The sequence below is a fragment of the Ovis aries genome, chromosome 8 (genome assembly GCF_016772045.2).
Source record: "Ovis aries strain OAR_USU_Benz2616 breed Rambouillet chromosome 8, ARS-UI_Ramb_v3.0, whole genome shotgun sequence".
Classification (NCBI taxonomy): Eukaryota; Metazoa; Chordata; class Mammalia; order Artiodactyla; family Bovidae; genus Ovis; species Ovis aries.
The window spans coordinates 74478930-74502661 of NC_056061.1; the positions used below are offsets into that span (position 1 = coordinate 74478930).

Consider the following 23732-nt stretch of genomic DNA (forward strand, 5'->3'; position numbering starts at 1 on the left):
GGGGATATGTGGTCCCCATGTTACCTCTTGCCAGAGATTAAACCCAGGGTCCTGTCCCCCAGGCCTATGCATGAGAATTTTCCCCTGACACATTGATCACCTAAACCCACTAAATTGGTGCCCCACCCAAGCCTGAGTCCTGTCCTCCTCCCAGCCCCCATGTATCTCTTGTCCCCAAATTGATACACACCAGGCTCTTGGCCTCCTTAATCAGTAGAAATCAATCAGAGGCCAGACAATAGAAATTAATCAAATTTCTTAATGAAGAGAAATTGAGGCAAGGCTTTATTGGGGCGACTACTGCAGCAGAGGGGAGTGAGAACAAATGACAGTTTCCTTGGGTGCCCACTCCCCGAGGGGGTGGGGCGAGCTGGTTCCTTCTATGGGGTGAGGGGAGGGGTGTGTCCAGGGGTCAGTCAGAGGGGTGGCTAGGTGACTGGCTGAACCCTTAATAAGTGTTGTTGTGTTCCGGGGGCATGTGAGGCATCCTGCTTTTGCTCTGGGCTCTTCAAAAGTGGCAGTTGGGTTTTTCATCTCTTTGTATCCTTTTTCCAGAATTTGCTTCAACTACTCACTAAGCTTAGGCGGCTGTGACCGGTGCACTAAGCACGGCCGAGAGGACATACCCCATGTCCGAGGTCAGGGGCAGTGGTCAAGAGTGCCAGGCTGCGACAGCACAGGAACGGCCGGGAGGAGCTACCCCACGTCCAAGGTCAGGGGCGGCGGCCAGGAAAAGCAACCCCACGTCCAAGGAGCAGTGGCTGGGTGGGCACAGGAGGGCCTAGAGGAGCTATCCCAAGTTGAAGGTCACAAAGGGCGGCGGTGAGGAGATATCCTTCATCCAAGGTAAGGAGCAGCGGCTGCGCTTTGCTGGAGCAGCCATGAAGAAATACCCCATGCCCAAGGTAAGAGAAACTCAAGTAAGATGATAGGTGTTCCAAGAGGGCATCAGAGGGCAGACACACTGAAACCATACTCACAGAAAACTAGCCAATCTAATCAGACTAGGACCACAGCCTTGTCTAACTCAATGAAACTAAGCCATGCCCCCAGGGCAACCCAAGATAGGCGGGTCATGGTGGAGAGGTCTGACAGAATGTGGTCCACTGGAGAAGGGAATGGCAAACCACTTCAGTATTCTTGACTTGAGAACCCCATGTACAATATGAAAAGGCAAAATGATAGGATAATGAAAGAGGAACTCCCCAGGTCAGTAGGTGTCCAATAAGCTACTGGAGATCAGTGGAGAAATAACTCCAGAAAGAGTGAAGGGATGGAGCCAATGCAAAAACAACACCTAGCTGTGGATGTGACTGGTGATAGAAGCAAGGTCCGATGCTATAAAGAGCAATATTGCATAGGAACCTAGAATGTCAGGTCCATGAGTCGAGGCAAATTGGAAGTGGTCAGACAAGAGATGGCAAGAGTGAACATCAACATTCTAGGAATCAGCAAACTAAAATGGACTGGAATGGGTGAATTTAACTCAGATGACCATTATATCTACTACTGTGGGCAGGAATCCCTCTAAGAAATGGAGTAGCCATCATGGTCAACAAAAGAGTCCGAAATGCAGTACTTGGATGCAATCTCAAAAATGATAGAATGATCTCTGTTTCCAAGGCAAACCATTCAATATCACAGTAATCCAAGCCTATGCCCCAACCAGTAACACTGAAGAAGCTGAAGTTGAACGGTTCTATGAAGACCTACAAGACCTTTTAGAACTAACACCCAAAAAGATGTCCTTTTCAGTATAGGGGACTGGAATGCAAAAGTAGGAAGTCAAGAAACACCTGGAGTAACAGTGCAGCCACCTTGTCATCATAACAGGAAGGCAGGCTCCAAATTCCTGGGTCTCATCTCTTGCCTCTAAAGTGAACCCAGGAAAACAAAGGCAGCCAAGGAAAGACTGACTCCTCAGGACAACAGAGCACCTGCCGTGCTTCCTGGGAGCACCGTCTCCTGCAGAAAAGAAAGAGGCCTTGGTCCAGGAGGCTGAGGAACTCCTCTCACTTTCCTGGGCCTGCCCCTCCCCAGCCCCCCCGGCCCCGCCCTCACTGAGGGGCTCCTATGTCCTCCACCCTCACCCCCACCCCAGGCCCAGCAGCTTCTTGTCACCTCCTCCTTCCTTCCTGCATCACAGAGTCACCCCAGGCCTTGACACCCCCTGCTCAGGCTCAGGACTGGAGCCAGTGAGGAATCAATCTGCTCCCTTTACTCAGGTCCGAATCCTCCCCGAAGGGGGCCTAAAGGACCAGGGAGCAGATCCCCAGAGGAGGGGCCTTGCTTCCTGACAGCCTCGGGGGGCTGCAGGGAAACCTCCTTCCTTCGCACCCCTCAAGCCTCTGAGCAGCACACACAGCTCTCAGGACCAGGGTCCCTGCCTCCCATCTCTTCCTGGTCCTGCCCAGCTGGGAGCCTCCACCCCAGCTCAGGCCCACCATCCCCAGACACCTCTGCTCAAGGCAGGGCTGCTCAGTGATGGAGCTCTGGGTCCCCAGGAGGCTGGTGACGTGCAGGCCACAGGCTGAGTCAGAGCGGCTGCTGCTCCAGGAACACAGGCCAGGCCTCAGCCCTTCCCACAGTCTCCGCTGTGGGGCTCCTGACTTGCCTGCTTGACCCATGCCACTGCCTGTGAGAACGGGCCTTTGGAGTTGGGTATGCAAAGGCCTTCCCACCCCTTCCTCCTGGGATGGGAGCCCGGCCCCTCTCATCTTGGCCCCTGGGTAGGTCCCCTCTTCACTGACACAGCATGTGGAGCCCCCATGCTGCTCTCAACTCCCCTTAGTCCTGCCCTCGCCCTGAGTGCCTGCTGTTCTCACACCACCTACCCTGGGCCCTGCCAGCCAGCAGTCTGTGCTCAGCCAGGGGTCTTGGCTAAACCCTTTTAACTTCCAGCAGGCCCCCAGCCACCCCCCACTTTCCACTGTCATCTGACAGTGAGGACCTTTCAGTACGGAGGCCTGAGCTTGTCTGAGTTCTTGCTCTCAGGTTATATGAGGCCTTGTTCACCTGCTCATTTGCAGGATGAGGAGGTTCAGTGAGGGGCAGGGCTTGGCTGGGATTTCCCTCCCCGTCTTCACGCCAGGCCCCATGCCCCTGCTTTCCCTCTGAATTCTGCCCTCAGTACCTCTTCTCGTCAAGGATCCAGGCTACGATGCTTATTATGACGAAAACGGCGAGAACCACAAGGATGATCTTGGTTATGTGGTTGCTGGCTGGGGCCGTGGGCTGCACTGTAGTGGGGACTGTGGTCGATGGTGCTGCAAGGAGTGTAAGAGTGAAACCCTTGTCCAGACCCTAAACTCAGCAGACCTCCTCACCCTCCTCACTCAGTACCCCTACTGTGCAGACAGCTTGCACCCATCACATAGAGGCCCCTATGATAGATCCTCAGGCGAGATGGGGAAGGGAGGAGCCCAGTCTTCATGAGGCTCTGACAGCTAATGGGGGAGCAAGGTTTCCAACACAGCCACTCAGTCCTGCTGTGACATCAGAGACGGTGACCTGAGGATGCAGTCCTAGGGAGCTGACAGCAGAGGCGGTATTGACAGATTTCCTGAAGTAGTATAGGTGACATTTGAAAGAAGATTCTGGAAAGAGGGTACAGTGAGAAATAAATCCCAGAAATCAAAGAGATGTCTACACGTTTGGGGTCAGCAAAAATCCATGTTCAGTCTTCCAAGGCCTGTGCTGTGAGGAGAGACATCAGGAGTGGAAGAGGAAGGAGGATGACAGAGCGTCCCCGGGCTATTGCTCTCCAAGAACAACTCACCTCTGATGGATCACATTCTCAAACACACACACACACACACACACACACACACACACACGGGAGTGGGTACATGTCACCATGAGAGGACGACCACTTTCTCCTACTCTTCTCACTTACCTGAGGTCTTTAACATTTTCTCCCAGCGCACCAAGAAAGCCTGAAGCCAGGCCGGACAGTCTCCCATCGAGACCATCCTGAAGAAGTCGGTCACAGCCCTGTCATTCTCCCATTTCTCTTTCATCCACCTCCCTCCAGGATGAACCACTGTGCAGTGTCCATTCTCCGAGTCAAAGAGGAGGCACAGTTGTCCATTGAAGCCAAACTCCCTGGATGCACTGGTGTGTCCATTGTCTTCACGCCAGCATGTCATCCTGGCCTGCAGGATCAGAGGGCCTGATCTCACTGAAGGAAAGAAAGAGCTCAGCCTCTGGGCTTGAAAGATTCTTACCCACCTGGGTCCACCTCCCCTGGCCCCAGCTAATCTGGCCCTGGTCTCTCCTGCAACAGCTGCTCTTTCCATTGGACTACTAGGGAAGGACAGTATCCAATTTTTTTTTTTAACCGGAAAACAGTGGATGCAGCTAAGCCCCCAGTCTACTGCTCCTGCATTTGGATTTTCTAACTCACCCTTGTCTGTGTGATTCTCCGGTGTACCATCAGGCATCTGCCCCTGGAGCAAGTCTCCAGTGTCTCTGAGTGTGACAGTCTGTGCTTCCCAGGCGCTCATATTTTTCACTTCCTCTCCCAATGGACTCATGTACTTGATCTGAGCTGTACCACAGTCATAGGAGAGAAAGACCTTTTGGTCAACTTCTCCTTGAACCTCACACCATAGCTGATTATCTCTGGGCCGAGGATCGATGGTGAAATTATAGGAAAGAGAATGAGGGTCTGTGAAGGCAAAACACAGTGAGGGTGAGGTTGGGGAAAAAAAGACCCTGAGGCCCCTTCCCCCAGCTATGTGAGAGCGGAGTAAAGTGCAGGGCAAGCTGACAGAGCAATGACATCCCACAACACACACCATACAGCCAGTGCCCCTCCTCTCCTTGTGGAGAAGGAGGAGTCCCCTGCCTGGCAAAGATCACACATCCTGGGTGTGTCCCCTTGTCCACCAGGTCCATTCCCAGCATCATAACCTTTCCAGAGACGTGCCAGGATGCTATGCAGGAAAAGTCTAGATGACAGAGGACTGTCAGAATCTAACCACAGGTCCTGTGAGAGATGGGGAGCCTGTGGGGATGGTCCTGAGGAAGCAGGATCACAGGGAGAAGGGCAAAGAGGCGACGGGTTAGCACACAACCCCAAGTTGGAGAAGGAAGAGTTAATAATTACGGGTCACAGGACTTAGCAAGGCTGGAGAGATGCTGCTGATCTCCCAAAGGATGGGTCTCAGAAGCCTGGAGAAAGGCCTGGCCCACATGGCATGAAAGAGAAAGTCCAGAACTTCCGAGGCAGGTGGTAGAGGAGGGGATCCAAGGCTCACAGAAGTGAATCTGCCAGGGCAGACATGATATGAAAGGGCAGGAAAGTGTCCAGGCCACCAGGCACCATGGGAAAGCCTGATGGAGTCTATGGAGCTAGAGAGGAAAGCGTGCATGAAAAGCATCTCCAGCAGCTCAAGGCTGACTTTTGTAGAAATCAGGAATAGTGGTAGGAGACCGTGTTGCCATGGGCTTCCAGCAGGAACAGGATGGAAAATGGGGAAAAATCAGATTCCAGGTGGAGCGTTGTATGTCAGGAGCAAAGTTGGTACAATGGTCAAAGTGATTAGTGAAAGTCGCTAGCCATGTCTGACTCTTGTGACCCCCATGGACTATACAGTCCATGGAATTCCACAGGCCAGAATACTGTGGTGGGTAGCCTTTCCCTTCTCCAGAGGATCTTCCCAATTCAGGGATCGAACCCAGGTCTCCTGCATTGCAGGCGGATTCTTTACCAGCTGGGACACAAGGGAAGCCCGAGAATACCGGAGTGGGTAGCCTATCCCTTCTCCAGCGGATCTTCCCGACCCAGGAATCAAACTGGGGCCTCCTGTGTTGCAGGCTGATTCTTTACCAACTGAGCTATCAGGGAAGCTGAAAGTGATTAGAGAGTCCCAATGCCAGCCAGGGCCTGACTGCCGAGAGCACAATGCTGGCTCAGAGCACAGGGTGATCTAGAGGCAGAGAGATGGCCAGTGCACCTGGATGCAAACTGCTTGACTGAGAGACAGAAACCAAGGAGAGACAAACACAAGACCGGATGATCAGCAGGCTGAAAGCGGCCATCCCTCCCAAACACCCCTACCAAAATTCCCAGGACTGAGCCACTTCTCAGAGGCATCACCAGAGAAAGGAGCCACATCCAGGTGAGGAGGGCCCTTTCATCACCACAGCAAGCGCAGAAGTCCTTCCATTCTCTCCCGATGAGCCACATGGTTATTTACTGGGGTAAGTCAGTCCAATACTTTGGCCACCTGATGCGAAGAATTGACTCATTGGAAAAGACCCTGATGCTGGGAAGGATTGAAGGCCAAAGGAGAAGCGGACGACAGAGGATGAGATGGCTGGATGGCGTCACCGACATGAAGGACATGAGTTTGAGTAAGCTCTGGGAGTTGGTGATGTACAGGGAAGCTTGGCGGGCAGCAGTTCATGGGGTCGCAAAGAGTCGGACACCACTGAGCGACTGAAGTGAGCTGGAACTACTCCCACGTTCAAATGGAACCCATTGTGTTACTAACGCCATGCACAGGACTGTGGCATGATCATGGCCCACATGCTGTGAAGTGATGCTCCAAGGACCAGGCAATTAATAGACACTTGTCCCAGGTCCTGCTAACAGTGCTTATCTCTGGGTCCACAGATCCACTCAGTGTCCATTGCACATGTCCTGGACTTCTGACATGAATGGACAGTCTGTGTTGTTAGTAAACTACCATGGGTGAGGGTACCATAGTCGTGAATTCCACATTCACTCTTCTGACCCTGACTCCCCATCTCCTGATAGTATGTGTAAACAACATCATCTCCTGGAGGAAATCATGGAAACGAGTAGCAACCTACAGTCACCCTAGGCCTGCAGAGCTCTGGTCCCTATCTTATCTCCACTGAATTACCACTGAGGTCCTAGGTCTCCTCTGATGGTACATATGAAACATTTCAGGCTTCACAGACCCTAAGTCTCTGCTGCAACTGCTGTCCTGGCACAAATATAGTCACAACTGATGAATGATGAGTGTGGCTGGACCTGCTTCTTGGGCAGATGACCCAACAGAACTGGTGATGTCATAGCTATCTGTGTTTGGAAAGGTGCTACATGCTGTATGAGGCATTTTACTTGGAGGCTCACAACAGACTCCTAGTGTCCTGAGGAAAGGACACACCACTTGCAGTGAGAAAGCCCATACCATTCAGTGTGGCTCCTGGTATGGTCCTGCGGCCTGGCTGAGATGAGGCCTCTGGTCATGGAATGTCAGAGTTGCCCGTCATGATCTGGGTTCACCAACCCCTAACCATTAGTTCAGAAGGCCAGCCATCATAGGATAGAAGTGATTATGTGGCTTGGCATAACCAGGGCCACAGGGAACAAATAAGATGTACCAGCAGGGGACCTAGGCCTGACACCAGAGTTGATACAGGGACACTATCCCCTGATCACATCTGTGACTTCATGCAGTGTCCCCTACGGCTCCTTGAACCAAGGAAGCCAGTCTACAGCAGAGGGGGTGCATTAGCCCCTAACAGCCAGATCCACACTCCTATCACAGTCCCACCACCAGAAGCTACAAGGCAGGACAGGGTACGTTTCTGGTTCATAAACAGACAACTGAGGCAGCTCTTGGATGATTCTCTAGGGGATGGGTCACTCATTACTGGGGTCCGAAAGCAGGACCGTGGACAAGTCTGGTACTCAGTTGATTTACACATTATATTTGGCTCCTGCTGCTCCACCTACGTGGAAGCTCCTTTTCCACCCACAGACAGATACCAAATTGCCTAAAGAGACCTCGAGATTTACTTTCTTCCAGAGAAAAACATGTGTCAACACCTACCTTAATCAATAACCATTATAGGCTGCTGCTGTCCCAATTCCTAGACACTATGAATGTGGGACCAAAGGGTAGAAGGGGGGATGCCCAGCCTCACCCTTGAGCCCTGTGTCACATTCTGGGAAACCCTGTTCCCGTCCCTCCTAAGTTAGGTCCTGGGCACCAGGTCGGGGGGTTTTGCTGGGTGAGTTATCAGACAGAGGGATAAGATGCCAGTTGAGAGAGGGCATGTCTAGACTCTCTTCAAGAGACAGGAAGCTACTGGAGGCCCTGGGCTTCTTCGGGCCATGGAAAAATGGGTAATAAATGGTCTTGTAACCAAAAGGGCCCTAGGGAGCCTGAGTGGGAAAGACCACCCCCATGCTATCTGTCTGCCTCTTGTTTGTAGAAAAGTTTTAGTCAGCCAGGCCTCCTGTGAGTCTCAAATGGTGGTTTAAGAGTTAAGGATTAAAACATGTGAAGATGGAGAAAGGAATACTCTTTAGGCTGGGAAACTGGTTACAATTTAGACTGTGAGCAGCCACATAGCAGTGTCATGAAATTCCCAGTTCCATGAAAGATAAAAAAGAGCTGACACAAGCCTCAAGTTGTTTCTACAGGAAGCAGACCTCCAGCACATCAAAACTGCTGGCTGCAAGCATGCAGACCCCCAGACTGGTTGAAACCATAAGCTTGGTGATGCTCAAACGTTCGCCTTGTGCCAACCAACCTGACTGTCCTCAAGATGCTGATGCACCCTGCAGCAGCCACCTCTGCCCCCTTTCTAACCTGGAAACTTGGAGGCGGTCTGAGGACATTAGGTCACTATTTTCCCGGGGCTCCTGAGCAAACCAACTTGTCCTTTTTCACCACTTGTTACCTTCACCAGTGGTACGATGTGGGTCATAACCAGCTTCAACTAGTAACAGCCTGAGCTGTCTGGGAGGAGCTTTAACTCCAGGGAGGCACTGATCAGAGGCTAGGCACTGAGCGCTTTCCTCATGATGCATATGTAATTAAAAAAAATTGAATTCTTTAATTTTTTCAAGTGTTTTAAAAAATCCATTTTATACTTAAGCCAGCCTTGAAGATAAGCACAAAATCTGTTTACTTTTTTTGTGTGTGTGTGCAACACAACTCGGGCACCCATTCTGTGCATAGCACTGTTCTAGGTCCAGTAAAAGGGATTCGTAACCTTAAACCATGATTGCACCTTCTGGAATGGTGTTATCCTCCATTTCCAGAAAGTAAAAATAAATAAAATCACCATTGTTTATTATTGACCTGCCCCAAATCCACTTCTGGCTCTCAGAACTGCTGCTGTTGCTGCTGCTGCTACTAAATCGCTTTAGTTGTGTCTGATGTTGTGCGACCCCATAGATGGCAGCCCACCAGACTCCCCCATCCTTGGGATTCTTCAGGCAAGAATACTGGAGTGGGTTGCCATGACCTTCTCCAATGCATGAAAGTGAAAAGTGAAAGTGAAGTCTCCCAGTTGTGTCCAATTCTTAGCGATCCCGTGGACTGCAGCCTACCAGGCTCCTCCATCCATGGGATTTTCCAGGCAAGAGTACTGGAGCCGGGTGCCATATGCTAAGATCTGCCAAATTTAAGATGTTTCAATGAATTCCGCTCCTACTTTCCCCCAAGTAAGAAGGCGGAACTCTTTATTAAAAAAAAATTTTAAAGGCAATTTTTCATGAAAGAGTAGTTTCTGTTTCTGTTGTATTTTTCTGTGTTTTTCCTTCTAGTTTTTAAGTTTTCTTCCTCCAACACTGCCTTTTCCTGTACAAGGCAACAGCATTTTTTCATCTTTCTTTCCCTAAGATGAAGTATTTTATCTTATAGACAATAATTACCAAGACTAGTGATAAATATTAAAAAAGAAAAAAAAGAAGAAGAAGAAGACAAAGAAAGAAACTTAAGGGTTTCCCTGGTGGTTCAGCAGGTAATGAATCCACATGCAATGCAGGAGACCTCAGTTCAATTCCTGGGTCAGAAAGATCCCTTGGAAAATCGAGTACTCCAGTATTCTTGAGCTTCCCTGGTGCCTTAGATGGTAAAGAATCCACCTGCAATGTGGAAGACCTGGGTTCGATCCCTAGGTTGGGAAGATCCCCTAGAGAAGAGAAAGGCTACCCATTCCAGTATTCAACCCTGGAGAATTCCATGGACTGTATAGTCCACAGGGTTGCAAATAGTTGGACATGACTGAGTAACTAAGCCCGGCACATTCAAGGGTGAATCAACTACGTTACTTTGATGAAGTACAACCTAAAAGACACTTGGCACTAAGTAGTCCAAGTATTTGTGTTGAAACAGTTTTAAAAAACTATTTATTTATAACACTGTTTAAAAATTTCTTGGTCAAAAAATTTATACAAACATTTTCAGTTCAACCTAATGAAAGTGATATCTAGAAAATATTCCACATCATTAAGTCTGTCTTAGGAAGTTTAGATGCTATGGCTTTCCTAAGGCACAGTGTTCTGGAGGACAATGTGCTTTTGTGGTGCTGGGTGATATATGTGACTGGCTGGCTCCAAGAGGGCCTCAGCAGGCACCTTTCCCCTGATGTTGGGGGACTGTGAGAGGACAGTCAGACACAGGCCTCCAGGGCGGCATGGAGCTCTGTGAGACACTGGGCCAGCTGCTGGAACTGGGCTTCTCCTCCAAATCTAAGGCCCAGCACAAGCCATCACAGCAAATGGTTCATCAGGACAGTTGATTGGCTGGGATATTTGATAACCTTCCATATCTCTAAAGAGTCGACATCCGTGTAGGGTGTTTGACCCAGAGCCATGAACTCCTACAGTATCACACTGAAGGCCCACACATCACTAGCACTGGAGAACTAAAATAAGTTATTTTTTTAATCTCTCTCTTTTTTTTTTTGTTTTGGTTGTATTGGGTCTTAGTTGTGGCACTTGAGATCTTTTTGCAGCATGAAGACTCTTAGTTGCAACATGCTGACTTCTTAGTTGTAGCATGTGGGATCCAGTTCCCCGACCGAGGATAGAACCGGGCCCCTTCACTGGGAGTGTGGCGTCTTAGCGACTGGATCACCAGGGAAGTCTGGAGACCTCATTCTTAATCAGATGTTCATGAGCCATCCATCGATCCCACTTTTTCATTGTCCCCCACACAGTAAGAGTCCATGGGGAGGGAACAAGACTCTGGAGAGGAGCTATCTGCACTCTTAACTTGAGGCTGTCATCAATGGCAGAGCTCCTAGCAGCCAGGTCTTTGTGGAGGACTTCTCTTCTGACCAGGTAATCCATTCCACAGGCAATCTGACCTTGTGGACCAGGTCCTGTTGAGAAACTGCCTGCGGATTATTGGCCTCTACTAATTTATGCTGCAGGCTCCCCTGGTAGCACAGACAGTAAAGAATCTGCCTGCAATTCAGAAGACCTGAGTTTGATCCCTGGGTCGGAAAGATCACCTGGAGAAGGGAATGGCCACCCACCCCATTATTCTTGCCCGAAGAATTCCTCGGACAGAAGAGCTTGGCAGCCTACAGTCCATGGGGTGGCAAGAGTTGGACAGGACTGACTGACTAATACACACAGACACACAATTTGCAATGCTGTGAAAACTATTTACGATTCTCCCAATTCATGTAAGGCAATATCACCTGCGGTTTTCTCTTTCTTCTATACACATAAGGGAAATAAGAGGAAGATTTCTGTGAAGATCTCATAGCATGCAGCATTCAGTAAGTATCATTGTCACCTGAATTTCAGAAGCTTAATCTCTGTTTTTACAATCGATTGCTGTTCTTTATTTGGATCTTTTTCATCTACATAAATCCCATGGAAAATACGCCCTAAACTACCTTCTTGGAGTATATCCTCTCCATGGATAGAGTTATCCTCTCCTTGGACATTTCGATATCCTTCACCTTCGCTCTGGCCTCCAAAAGAGTGGCACTTCTCAAAACACTCCTCTGCCCAGCTGCAAGGTAGGATAACGGGATGGAAGTACCACTGTTGGGTGTGTCTCCTCTCAGATACTGAGTCATCTGGGACATGGCTGAGACCACCTTTGGGAACTACTGGACACTGATGCTGTCTTGCAGTTCAATTCTTGTCATACTATGAAGGTGCAAAACAGTTAATATTATTACTACAAGAAATATAACTGCACGGCAAACCCCTGCTCTGATATAAAACACATGGGTAGAAGTAGCTGGAGCTGCATGAACAGGATCATAAACAGTTCTGCTAGTGGCATTGTCTAAGACCGAAGTTTTTTTGTAGCACATTTTCCTTCCTTTCAGATTTTTGAAGAAGGGAAGATTCTGAAGAATTTACTGTCAAGTTGAGCTGCGTTTAGTATCATAACCTCATCATCTACTTTGCAGAAAAGGAAAGCTAGAGCCAATATAGTGTGTGGAAATCCCCCCACCACGTGCCCCTCACACGCCCCAACCCTACCAAGCAGAAATGCTGACCCGGGACAGGTCCACGAAATCGTCTACTTGGAAACCTGCTTATATTCAACTTAGACTCTGCAGACCAAGGAAAGACAGGACATCTGTTTCGCTGGGTTAAAGGATAGACGTAGTGCCCAACAAGGCCACTTCTCTACTAAAAAGTTCTGCATCTAGACCACTGAGCCTAGGCACCAGGTCCCTGCTCAGGAAGAGGCTCGCACCGGCCCTGGGATCGCGGGTGAGGCCCGGGAGCTGGGGGTGGAGCGCGGGGCCAGTGGTGGAGCCAGAAGCGATGGCTGGGACAGGAGCACTCAAGCACGTTTAAGCCGGGAGTGCGCGCCGCCGCCGCTGGGCACCCGGGTCCGTTCCGCATTGATAACTTACGGCCGGGAAAGAGCGCTGGTCCTTCAAGGGCCGGGAGATGGAGGGAACAGAAGGGTCTCTGTTACACAGGTCGGGGCGGGAGGGTGTGCTTTTCGGGGCGGGTCTGGGTCTCTTCTCCGCGGGATGGCCGACTGGTCCCAAACGGCCCGGCTCCACGGCTCCCACTTCCCAGGGGCGGTCTGGACCCTTGGGGGGTTTCAACCCTATATCCTGCCGCGTCCCGGCCCCCTCTTCTCCCAGCGTCACTTCCCAAATTCCCGGCATTACTACTTCATCCAAGTCACCCCTGTTCTGGCCCGGAGAGCCGGCAAGAAGCCGGGAGGAGACTCCGAGGACTAAATGGGCCAGGGAAGGGAAGGAGGTGGGGGCGGCGGCGCCACCCTGTAAAAAGTTTCGCGAAACCCTACGGACACCGCCCCCATCCCCTTCCCGGCTCATAACCCATCCAACCTCCTCGCCTTCCCCCGCCACGGCCTGCGCAGGGTCATCCCCGCACTCACCGCTGGACGTTCCGCTCAACAAGACCATCGAAAGCAAAACGAGGAAACCAAGACTGGTCTTGGAGCTATCCATCTATCCCTTTGCCACCTGGATCCCAATTTTTCAGGAGCGCGAGGCTGCCAAGGCAGAACCCGCGCTCCTCTCCCGCTAGCCCACAGCTGCACTCTGGACCTCGGCTCCTGCCAGGACTGCCTGGCCCGCCCCTCCGCCCTCAGGCCCCGCCCCAGGTTTCCTAGCAGTAACCACTAGGAACCCCCTCTCCGGGGGCTGGGCGGTGCTCTCTTAACAGCTCACTCCCTCACTAGCCAGGCTTCCCTGGGTACTCGGCCGCCCACTTGCTTACGCGGTGCGCCAACTTGCAATGGTGATAGGAGACGTCTAGTTCTTGCTGCTGAAGCTGAAACGCCAATACTTTGGCCACCTGATAAGAAGAACTGACTCACTGGAAAAGACCCTGATGCTGGGAAGGATTGAAGACGGTAGAAGGGGACGAGAGAGGATGGTTGGAAGGCATCACCGACTCCATGGACATGAGTTTGAGTAAAATCCGGGAGTTGGTGATGGGCTTGCAGTCCATGGGGTCGTAGAGTTGTACACGACTGAGCAACTGAACTCTTGTTTCTCACCTTGTTCCTTCTCAGTCTTAAGTCTCTTGTTCCTTATCAGATCGGGGGCACTCAGGCCAGTCATCTGAGTTGGGAGGAGACAAGGAACAAAAGAAAATTCTTGTTCAGGCCACTGGGTCGGGTCAGTCAGCGGACAAGCTTGTCCCTAAGTACCTGAATGGTCAGGGCATCAGTTGCAGTGAGGAAGTCCCACCAGAGTCGCCATCTATTACAGAAAGGGGGACTTCTTGCAGGGTCTGAGAGTGGGCTTTTGTCTAACACTGAGAAGTGAATTGTTCCAGGAGACACGCATGCTGACAAGGCAAGAGGCTTTTTGGGAAGGGGCTACAGGGCGGAGAGCAGCAGGGTAAGGGAACCCAGGAGAACTGCTCTGCCACATGGCTTGTAGTCTCAGGGTCTTTGGTGATGGAGTTAGTTTCTGGGTCATCTCTGGCCAATCATTCTGATTCAGGTCGTCCCTGGTGTCAGAAATGTGCTCTGGTGAGCTTTATTGATATTTCTGAGAGTTTATTTGTATAGTGCTTACATTCCCTTAACCCAATTAAATCCAGCTCAGTTACAAATTCATTTTCATGTAAAGACAGAACCAGAGATCTCCTTGTTTACTGCTTCGGTTTTTAAAATGCTATTTTTTCCCCCTCACTCTGGGGGACCACAGATGGATCAGATGGTTCCTGAGAACCCAGGCGAAAGACTTACATTTTGGAAGGGAGAAATGGAAGCTCCCTTTTTTGTTTGCTTTGTTTTTAAAGCCTTCCAAAATGATTGTGAACAGTGACTGCAGCCATGAAATTAAAAGATGCTTGCTCCTTGGAAGAAAAGCTATGATAAAACTATACAGCATATTAAAAAGCAGAGACATCACTTTCCTAACAAAAGTACCTATAGTTAAAGCAACGTGAGAATTGGCTGAGAACTGAAGAATTGATGCTTTTGAGCTGTGCTGTTGGGCAAGACTTGAGAGTCCCTTGGTCAGCAAGGAAATCAAACCAATCAGTCCTAAAGGAAATCAGTCCTGAATATTCATTGGAAGGACTGATGCTGAAGTTGAAGCTCCAGTACATTGGCTACCTGATGCGAAGAGATGACTCATTGGAAAAGACCTGGGAAAGATGCTGGGGAAGATTGAAGGCAAGAGGAGGAGACGACAGGGGATGAGATGGTTGGATGACATCACTGACTCAATGGACATGAGTGTGAGCAAGCTCCAGGAGATGGTGAAGGACAAGGAAGCCTGGTTTGCTGCAGTCCATGGGGTCACAAAGAGTCAGACATGGCTGAGTGACTGAACAACAAGTAATCCATGCCCACAATTGTAGCAGAGCTTTGCAGGAGCAATTGGACAGAGAAAAGTACATAAAACAAAGATGCCTTTAAATGCATTGACTGAGAGAACCTCCCAATGACAGAAAATTAACAAATAAGAAACAAAGAGAGGATCTTTACTGGGAAGTGGCCTCTGGGGCACTTTGTCCAGCCCAGCCCAACTCATCTCTCAACTGGCCCTTCTGCAAGGGGGCCAGTGGGAACCTCAAGCCTGAGGTGGGAACACAAAGCAAACAAGTGGTGGTGAAAAAGATGACCCAGCAGGGAGTCTCTTGGATGCAAAAGGATAGGAGTGTAGGTATGAGGACCAAGGGGGAACAAAAGGGAGGCACAGAAAAGACTGAGAAACGGAAGGGAGCCATTGTTTTTTCAGCCCCTGCACCTGCGGGTGTCTATTTATTCAGGCACCAACCTGCAGGCTTCCAGAAAGGGCCAGTGAGGGAGGGAGCACCCTGTCCACTGCCCACTGGGGTGATCAAGCCCAGAAACCAGCCCCTTGAATATCGGCTGTGGGCCTGCAGCCCAGAGGTGGGATTCTCACCCACGCGTAAACCAGCATATAGAGAAATCTGCCAGTTCACTGAGTTCCCAACGGAACTTCTCTTGGCGGCAGGAAAATAGAAGTGAAAATATCGGTATGATCAGATGTGCAGCCACTATCTAATAAGAGGTTTGAACCTCTATCATTCTCACAATCTCCTATGAGGCAGAGCCTGCTGGACCAAGACCTGCAGGGTATGAGGTGGGTCTCTCCCACCAGCTTGTCACCCATCAAAGTGAGCCATTGATCAGAGGGAGCTTTGTCTCCTAAGTTGAGAGGAGTGATGCTGTTCTTGCCGAGGTCCACTCTCTCAGAAGGATAGGGCAGAGAGAGAAAAGGAGAGAGAGAGAAGTGGAGACATAACAGATGAGGGAAAGAGACAAAGGGTGAGGGGGAGCATGATGGCTTAATGAGGGCCCTGAGGCCCCCAGGGGCCAGGAAGTCAGACCAATCAAACTGGTGACTCTGAGCCGAGGTTCAGGTGGCCACCTGTCACCACGGGGAAATTGCACCCCGAGGTCACAGAGATGCCCAGATGCTCTGGCAGAAAGGGGACAGTAGCCCTTCATGGTTGCCACAGAGCATGTTAGCGACCAGGCTTCTTGGCCTCCTTAATCAATCAGTTCATTCAGTTCACTTCACTCAGTCGCTCAGTCGTGTCCAACTCTTTGTGACCCCATGGACTGCAGCATGCCAGGCCTTCCTGTCCATCACCAACTCCCAGTGTTTACTCAAACTCATGCCCATTGAGTCAATGATGCCACAGGGGCAGGGGCTCTGGATTCGGCAGACTTGGGTATGGCTGGGTGCTGCAGACATGGGTATGGCATAAGTCCTCTTGGTGGAGGTCGCCATTAACCCCGCCAAAATGCTGCCAGAACATACACAGGACTGGTGAAATAAACTCTTGGAGGGCACACACAGAACCTTAATCTATAAAAGTGGATAAAAGGCCAGATAAGAAATCCAGGTGAAGCTTCCCTGGGACACGTGCTGCAGTGTGAGGGCTCAAGCACCAGCAACGGGTCTCCTTGCTCATTCCCTTGAGGGGGGGCAGTGGGGGGTGGGCTGGCCCCTTATATGGGGTGAGGGTAGGGGCAGGCCAAGGGTTAGGACCTGAGGGATGGCTTAGGTGGTCTGCCGACCGTTACGGCAGTGCCCTGTGCAGGGATCATACCGTGTACCCTGCTTTTCCAGTTGGGTTTTTTATCTTTTCATTCATAATTAACCCCAACTTGGCATGCATACAGTTATTTTCAGTCCCTTATAATGTCTTTGTATTTTGTTGCTGGAGGAGATCATTGTCCAGGTGCAAGCACTAGAGCAAAGGTCCACAGATCCCAGGTTTCAAGTCCTGGCAGATCTCACTGGTGGTGTGGACATGTTTCTCATCCGCGCTTTCCTCTCGGGCTCCGTGGAGTCCATCAGGCTCTCCCATGGAGCTGGTGGACTGCACACGTTCCTGCCCTTTCATACCGTGTCCGCCCCGGCAGATTCACTTCTCTGAACCTTGGATCCCCTCCTCTCCCACCTGCCTCAGAAGTTCTGGACTTTCTGTTTCATGCCAGGTGGGCCAGGCCTTTCTCCAGGCTTCCAAGACCCATCCTAGTGGGAGATCAGCAGCATCTCCTTGGCCTTGCTAAGTCCTGTGACCCCCTAATTGTCAACTCTCCCTTCTCCAGCTTTGGGTTCTGTTCTCATTCTCCCCCACTGTGATCCTGCTTCCTCAGGAGCAGCCCCCAAAGGCTCCCCATCACTCCTCAGGACACTCGGAGACATTCTCACAGTCCTCTGTGTTTAGGCCTCTCCTTCTGAGCTGGCCTGGCCCACCTCTGGAAAAAATTGTGTCAGTTCATGCTAGGTGTGGAGCTTTTGAACAAAGTGGAGATAGGCATATCCAGGACGGTGTGGTTTTTTGTGTGATCAAGGCTTCCTCCTCTTCCTTAGCCAGTAACTGGGGTGTGTTTAGGGTGGAGGGTGGCAGGTGGGGCCGTCCTGCTCTGTCAGCCAGCCCTGCAGCCCTACTCTGCTCTCACATAACTGGGGGAGGAGGCCTATAGGTTTTTTTCTCCCAACCTTACCCTCACTATGTTTGCCTTCACACATGCTCACTCTCTTTCCTATAATTTCACCATCAGTCCTCAGCCCAGATCTGGACAGCCATGGTGTGAGGTTCAAGGCCAGGTGGATGGAAAGGTTTTTCTCTCCTATGACTGTGGTTTTGCTACCATCACGTTCATCAGTCCCCTGGGAGAATTCTGGAGTTGAGGTCCCTATCATTTTCTGAAAATCAGAGGGGAGCCTGGTTGATATATCCCCTAAAAATGTCTTAGAGATGATCGTCCTAAACAGGACTAACACTAACAACAAGGACCAAAAGGGACGATAATGACACGCTCTCTTGATTCCTGATGTCTATTTTTATCTTATGTTCTTTCTTCATTTGCATGGACCTGAACTCTTGAATTTGTATGGTTTCTGTGCTAGGGGAGTTTCCCTTTCAGTTCAGTTCAGTTCAGTTCAGTCGCTCAGTCGTGTCCGATTCTTTGTGACCCCATGAATTGCAGCACGCCAAGCCTCCCTGTCCACAACCAACTCCCGGAGTTCACTCAGACTTGCATTCATCGAGTCAGTGATGCCATCCGGCCATCTCATCCTCGGTCATCCACTTCTTCTCCTGCCCCAAAATCCCTCCCAGCATCAAAGTCTTTTCCAGTGAGTCAACTCTTCGCATGAGGTGGCTAAAGTACTGGAGTTTCAGCTTTAGCATCATTCCTTTCAAATAAATCCCAGGGTTGATCTCCAGTAGAATGGACTGGGTGGATCTCCTTGCAGTCCAAAGGACTCTCAAGAGTCTTCTCCAACACCACAGTTCAAAAGCATCAATTCTTTGCCACTCAGCCTTCTTCACAGTCCAACTCTCACATCCATATATGACTACTGGAAAAACCATAGCCTTGACTAGACAGACCTTAGTCGGCAAAGTAATGTCTCTGCTTTTGAATATGCTATCTAGTTTGGACATAACTTTTCTTCCAAGATGTAAGCATGTTTTAAGTTCATGGCTGCAATCACCATCTTCAGTGATCTTGGAGCCCCCCAAAAATAAAGTCTGACACTGTTTCCACTGTTTCTCCATCTATTTCCCATAGAGTGATTGGACCGGCTGCCATGATCTTCGTTTTCTGAATGTTGAGCTTTAAGCCAACTCTTTCACTCTCCTCTTTTACTTTCATCAAGAGGCTTTTTAGTTCATCTTCACTTTCTGCTATAAGGGTGGTGTCATCTGCATATCTGAGGTTATTGATATTTCTCCTGGCAATCTTGATTCCAGCTTGTGTTTCTCCCAGTCCAGTGTTTCTCATGATGTACTCTGCATATAAGTTAAATAAGCAGGGTGACAATATACAGCCTTGACGTACTCCTTTTCCTATTTGGAACAAGTCTGTTGTTCCATCTCTAGTTCTAACTGTTGCTTCCTGGCCTGCATAGAGATTTCTCAAGAGGCAGGTCAGGTGGTCTGTATTCCCATCTCTTTCAGAATTTTCCACAGTCTCTTGAGATCCACACAGTCAATGGCTTTGGCATAGTCAATAAAGCAGAAATAGATGTTTATCTGGTACTCTCTTGCTTTTTCCATGATGCAGCCGATGTTGGCAATTTGATCTCTGGTTCCTCTGCCTTTTCTAAAACCAGCTTGAACATCAGGAAGTTTATGGTTCATGTATTGCTGAAGCCTGGCTTGGAGAATTTTGAGCATCACTTTAGTAGCGTGTGAGATGAGTGCAATTGTGCGGTAGTTTGAGCATTCTTTGGCATTGCCTTTCTTTGGGATTGGAATGAAAACTGACCCTTTAGAGTCCTGGGGCCACTGCTGAGTTTTCCAAATTTGCTGGCATATTGAGTGCAGCACTTTCACAGCATCATCTTTCAGGATTTGAAATAGCTCAACTGGAATTCCATCACCTCCACTAGCTTTGTTCGTTCGTAGTGATGCTTTCTAAGGTCCACTTGAGTTCGCATTCCAAGATATCTGGCTCTAGGTGAGTGATCACACCATCGTGATTATCCGGTTCGTGAAGATCCTTTTTGTACAGTTCTTCTGTGTATTCTTGCCACCTCTTCATAATATCTCCTGCTTCTGTTAGGTCCATACCATTTCTGTCCTTTATCGAGTCCATCTTTGCATGAAAGCTTCCCTTGGTATCTCTAATTTTCTTGAAGAGACTTCTAGTCTTTCCCATTCTGTTGTTTTCCTCTATTTCTTTGCATTGATCAGTGAAGAAGGCTTTCTTATCTCTTCCTGCTATTTTTTAGAACTCTGCATTCAGGTGCTCATATCTTTCCTTTTCTCCTTGGCTTTTTGCTTCTCTTCTTTTCACAGCTATTTGTAAGGTCTCCCCAGACAGCCATTTTGCTTTTCTGCATTTCTTTTCCATGGGGATGGTCTTGATCCCTGTCTCCTGTACAATGTCACGAACCTCATTCCATAGTTCATCAGGCACTCTGTCTATCAGATCTAGGCCCTTAAATCTATTTCTCAATTCCACTGTGTAATAATAAGGGATTTGATTGAGGTCATACCTGAATGGTCTAGCAGTTTTTCCTGCTTTCTTCAATTTAAGTCTGAATTTGGCAATAAGGAGTTCATGATCTGAGCCACAGTCGATTCCTGGTGTTGTTTTTGTTGACTGTATAGAGCTTCTCCATCTTTGGCTGCAAAGAATATAATCAATCTTATTTCGGTGTTGACCACCTGGTGATGTCCATATATAGAGTCTTCTCTTGTGTTGTTGGAAGAGGGTGTTTGCTATGACCAGTGCATTTTCTTGGCAAAACTCTATTAGTCTTTGCCCTGCTTCATTCCGCATTCCAAGGCCAAATTTGCCTGTTACTCCAGGTCTTTCTTGACTTCCTACTTTTGCATTCCAGTCCCCTATAATGAAAAGGACATCTTTTTTGGGTGTTAGTTCTAAAAGGTCTTGTAGGTCTTCATAGAACCATTTAACTTCAGCTTCTTCAGCATTACTGGTTGGGGCATAGACTTGGATAACTGTCATATTGAATGGTTTACCTTGGAAATTAACAGAGATCATTCTGTCGTTCTTGAGATTGCATCCGAGTACTGCATTTCGGATTCTTTTGTTGACCATGATGGCTACTCCATTTCTTCTGAGGGATTCCTGCCTGCAGTAGGAGATATAATGGTCATCTGAGTTAAATTCACCCATTCCCATCCATTTTAGTTCGCTGATTCCTAGAATGTCGATGTTCACCCTTGCCATCTCTTGTTTGACCACTTCCAATTTGCCTTGATTCATGGTCCTGACATTCCAGGTTCCTATGCAATATTTCTGTTTACAGCATCGGACCTTGCTTCTATCACCAGTCACATCCACAATTGGGTATTGTTTTTGCTTTGGCTCCATCCCTTCATTCTTTCTGGAGTTATTTCTCCACTGATCTCCAGTAGCATATTGGGCACCTAATGACCTGGGGAGTTCTTCTTTCGGTATCCTATCATTTTGCCTTTTCCTACTGTTCATGGGGTTCTCAAGGCAAGAATACTGAAGTGGCTTGCCATTCCCTTCTCCAGTGGACCATATTCTGTCAGACCTCTCCACCATGACCCGCCCGTCTTGAGTTGCCCCACAGGCATGGCTTGGTTTCATTGAGTTAGACAAGGCTGTGGTCCTAGTGTGATTAGATTGACTAGTTTTGTGTGAGTATGGTTTCAGTTTGTCTGCCCTCTGATGCCCTCTTGCAACACCTACCATCTTACTTGGGTTTCTCTTACCTTGGGCATGGGGTATCTTTTCACGCCTGCTCCAGCAAAGCACAGCCACTGCTCCTACCATGGACGAGAGGTATCTCCTTACCGCTGCCGTTCCTGACCTTCAACGTGGGATAGCTCCTCTAGTGGTGGGTGCTCATCCACCACTCTTTGGGTTGCCCCTCCCAGCCGCCGGCCCTGGCCTTGGGCTTGGGGTGGCTCCTCAGGGTCACTGCTCCTGACCTCGGACATGGGGTGTTTCCTCCTGGCCACCACTGGCCTTGGATGCTGGGTAAGGGGGCTTCCCTGGTGGTCCAGTGGTAAAGACTCCATGCTTAGACTCTAGTGGTGGGGGTTCGATCCCTGGTTAAGGAACAAGACCCTACATGCCTCATGGCACAGCCAAAAAATAAAAATGATGCATCTTAATTTCTATCCGGGGAAACTGAATTTTAAACCTTACCCTTTAAATATAAAAACTAAAAAATTAATACAGTCCATTAAAGAAAATGCAGCAATATTCATTAAATTAGAAGTTCAAGGTGACACGGGGAAACAGAATACAGATTCAAAGGCAGAAAAGACCGTTCGTTGCTGAAGTGCACGATGAAGTGTTTGAGGCAAATGTTGTATTGTCTTCAAGTCTGAAATGCATCAAGAAATAAGATATATTGATCTTATGAAGATACAAACCCTCTAGCACCATGATCTTGGACTTCCTCCCTACAGAACTGTAGAAAAACCTATGTTTGTTGTGTAAGCCATCCAGTCTGTGGTCCTTTGTATGGCAGGACCAGCCGACTAGTATAGGCTCCTGTGCTGTGCTGTGCCTAGTTGCTGAGTCCTGTCTGACTCTTTGCGACTCCACATACTATAGCCGTCCAGGCTGCTCTGTCCACAGGGATTCTCCAGGCAAGAATACTGGAGTGAGTTGCCAGGCCCTCCTCCAAGGGATCTTCCCAACCCTAGGGTTGAACTTGAGTTTCTCACATTGCTGGTGGATACTTTTACCATCTGATCTACAAGGGAAGCCCAAGAATACTGGAGTGAGTAGTCCATCCCTTCTCAAGGGGATCTTCTCAACCCAGGAATCAAACCAGGGTCTCCTGCCTTGCAGGTGGATTCTTTACCAGCTGAGCTACTTGGGAGCAAAATATAGGCTCCTACCCTCCTACAGAGACTGGGAGATGCCAGCACGATATCCTTTAATACTTCACATTCAAAGAGATGGCTCCCAAGGCCCACACTCTAGAGGCTGCAGGCCATAACTACCGAACCCAATACTGTGACTACTGAACCCCACATGCCAAAGGCCAGTGCTCCACAGTAAGAGAAGCCACCTCAGTGAGAAGCCCATGCACCACCACTAGAGAGGAGCCCCTGCTAGCTGCAGCAGGAGAAAGCCTGCACGCAGAAACATAGACCCAGGGCAACAACAACAACAACAACCAACTCTGTAAACAGATGCCACTCCGGTATTCTTCCCTGGGAAATTTCATGGACATAGGAGCCTAGCTAGCTACAGTCCATGAAGTCTCAAAGAGTTGGACATGACTTAGGGACTAAACAGCAGCAACAGCAGCAAAGGAAGTTATACATTATTAGATAATACACAGTAGGAAAGCTCATGTCACATAGACTGGAAAGTCAATATCCCTCACTGATTCCTTTTCCACCAGGTGTATAGCTTCTCTTAGTTTCTCATTCTTCCTTTCATCTGGGTGGGCTTGGTCATAGAGTATGCTAGCACATTTAAGTATTAAATGGCCTTAATAAGTCACCTTAAGAGAAAGAAAGAAACAGATGGCTCCCAGGGCCTTGAGAAAAGAGTCCTGAGTTGTAAAACTGGTAAAAGAAAAAAATGACAATGACAGTATTTTGAAATAGAATGTTCTCAGAAAAAGGAAGTCAGAGGCCTAGAGCCTGGAATGAGTTCAAGCTTCATCTCATGTTTAGTGCAGCAAAAAGAAATATTAAGGTTACCCTGGTCACACTTCTCAAAATAAAGGCAATGGAAACCACACAGCAACTTGCCTAAGGAAGAAAAAGTCCTCAATAGTCAGGATAAAGGAGGTCAAACCAAAGTCTCCAGAATGTCAGTGAGATACAAAGACCAGCAAGTGATCACGATGATGATGATGATAAAAATAAAAGGTGAGTTTCATTCTGATATTTTCACAGACAAAAAATGTGGGTTAAACTTAATTTCTGTGTTAGAATAGAGGGATATTCCTCTATTATAAAACAGTAATAATGATAGAAATATTGTAATATTCCTCTATCATAAAACAGGAATATCCTGTTCCCTGACAATATTTCAGCCCATAATTTTACCATATATTGATGATCCTGGACT

General features: G+C 48.9%; 1 protein-coding gene across 2 annotated transcripts; it reads right to left on the bottom strand.

The window, feature by feature from the left end:
• Positions 1 to 245: 245 nt before the first annotated feature.
• On the bottom strand, positions 246 to 13277 carry LOC114116078 (UL16-binding protein 2-like). Of its 2 annotated transcripts, none has more exons than XM_060419813.1 (5): positions 13110 to 13277; positions 4406 to 4549; positions 3896 to 4180; positions 3134 to 3266; positions 246 to 1965 (listed from the first exon to the last, which is right to left on the bottom strand). In XM_060419813.1, exons 1-5 carry the CDS (start codon positions 13180 to 13182, stop codon positions 1860 to 1862), a joined length of 741 nt encoding a protein of 246 aa, XP_060275796.1. In that variant the 5' UTR covers positions 13183 to 13277; the 3' UTR covers positions 246 to 1859. The 2 variants fall into 2 exon arrangements, with proteins under 2 accessions (XP_060275796.1, XP_027828215.1); XM_027972414.3 differs by having other exon boundaries at positions 4406 to 4669.
• Between the last annotated feature and the right edge of the window lie 10455 nt (positions 13278 to 23732).

What these genes read in the sequence shown, in the direction of transcription:
- LOC114116078 (XM_027972414.3), bottom strand. Translation starts at nt 13,182, where the DNA reads ATGGATAGCTCCAAGACCAGTCTTGGTTTCCTCGTTTTGCTTTCGATG. An exon ending in GGAGAATCACACAGACAAGG is followed by an intron (nt 4,181 to 4,405) that starts GTGAGTTAGAAA and finishes TCTTTCCTTCAG; the next exon opens with TGAGATCAGGCCCTCTGATC. An exon ending in TGGATCCTTGACGAGAAGAG is followed by an intron (nt 1,966 to 3,133) that starts GTACTGAGGGCA and finishes TCTTTTCTGCAG; the next exon opens with GAGACGGTGCTCCCAGGAAG.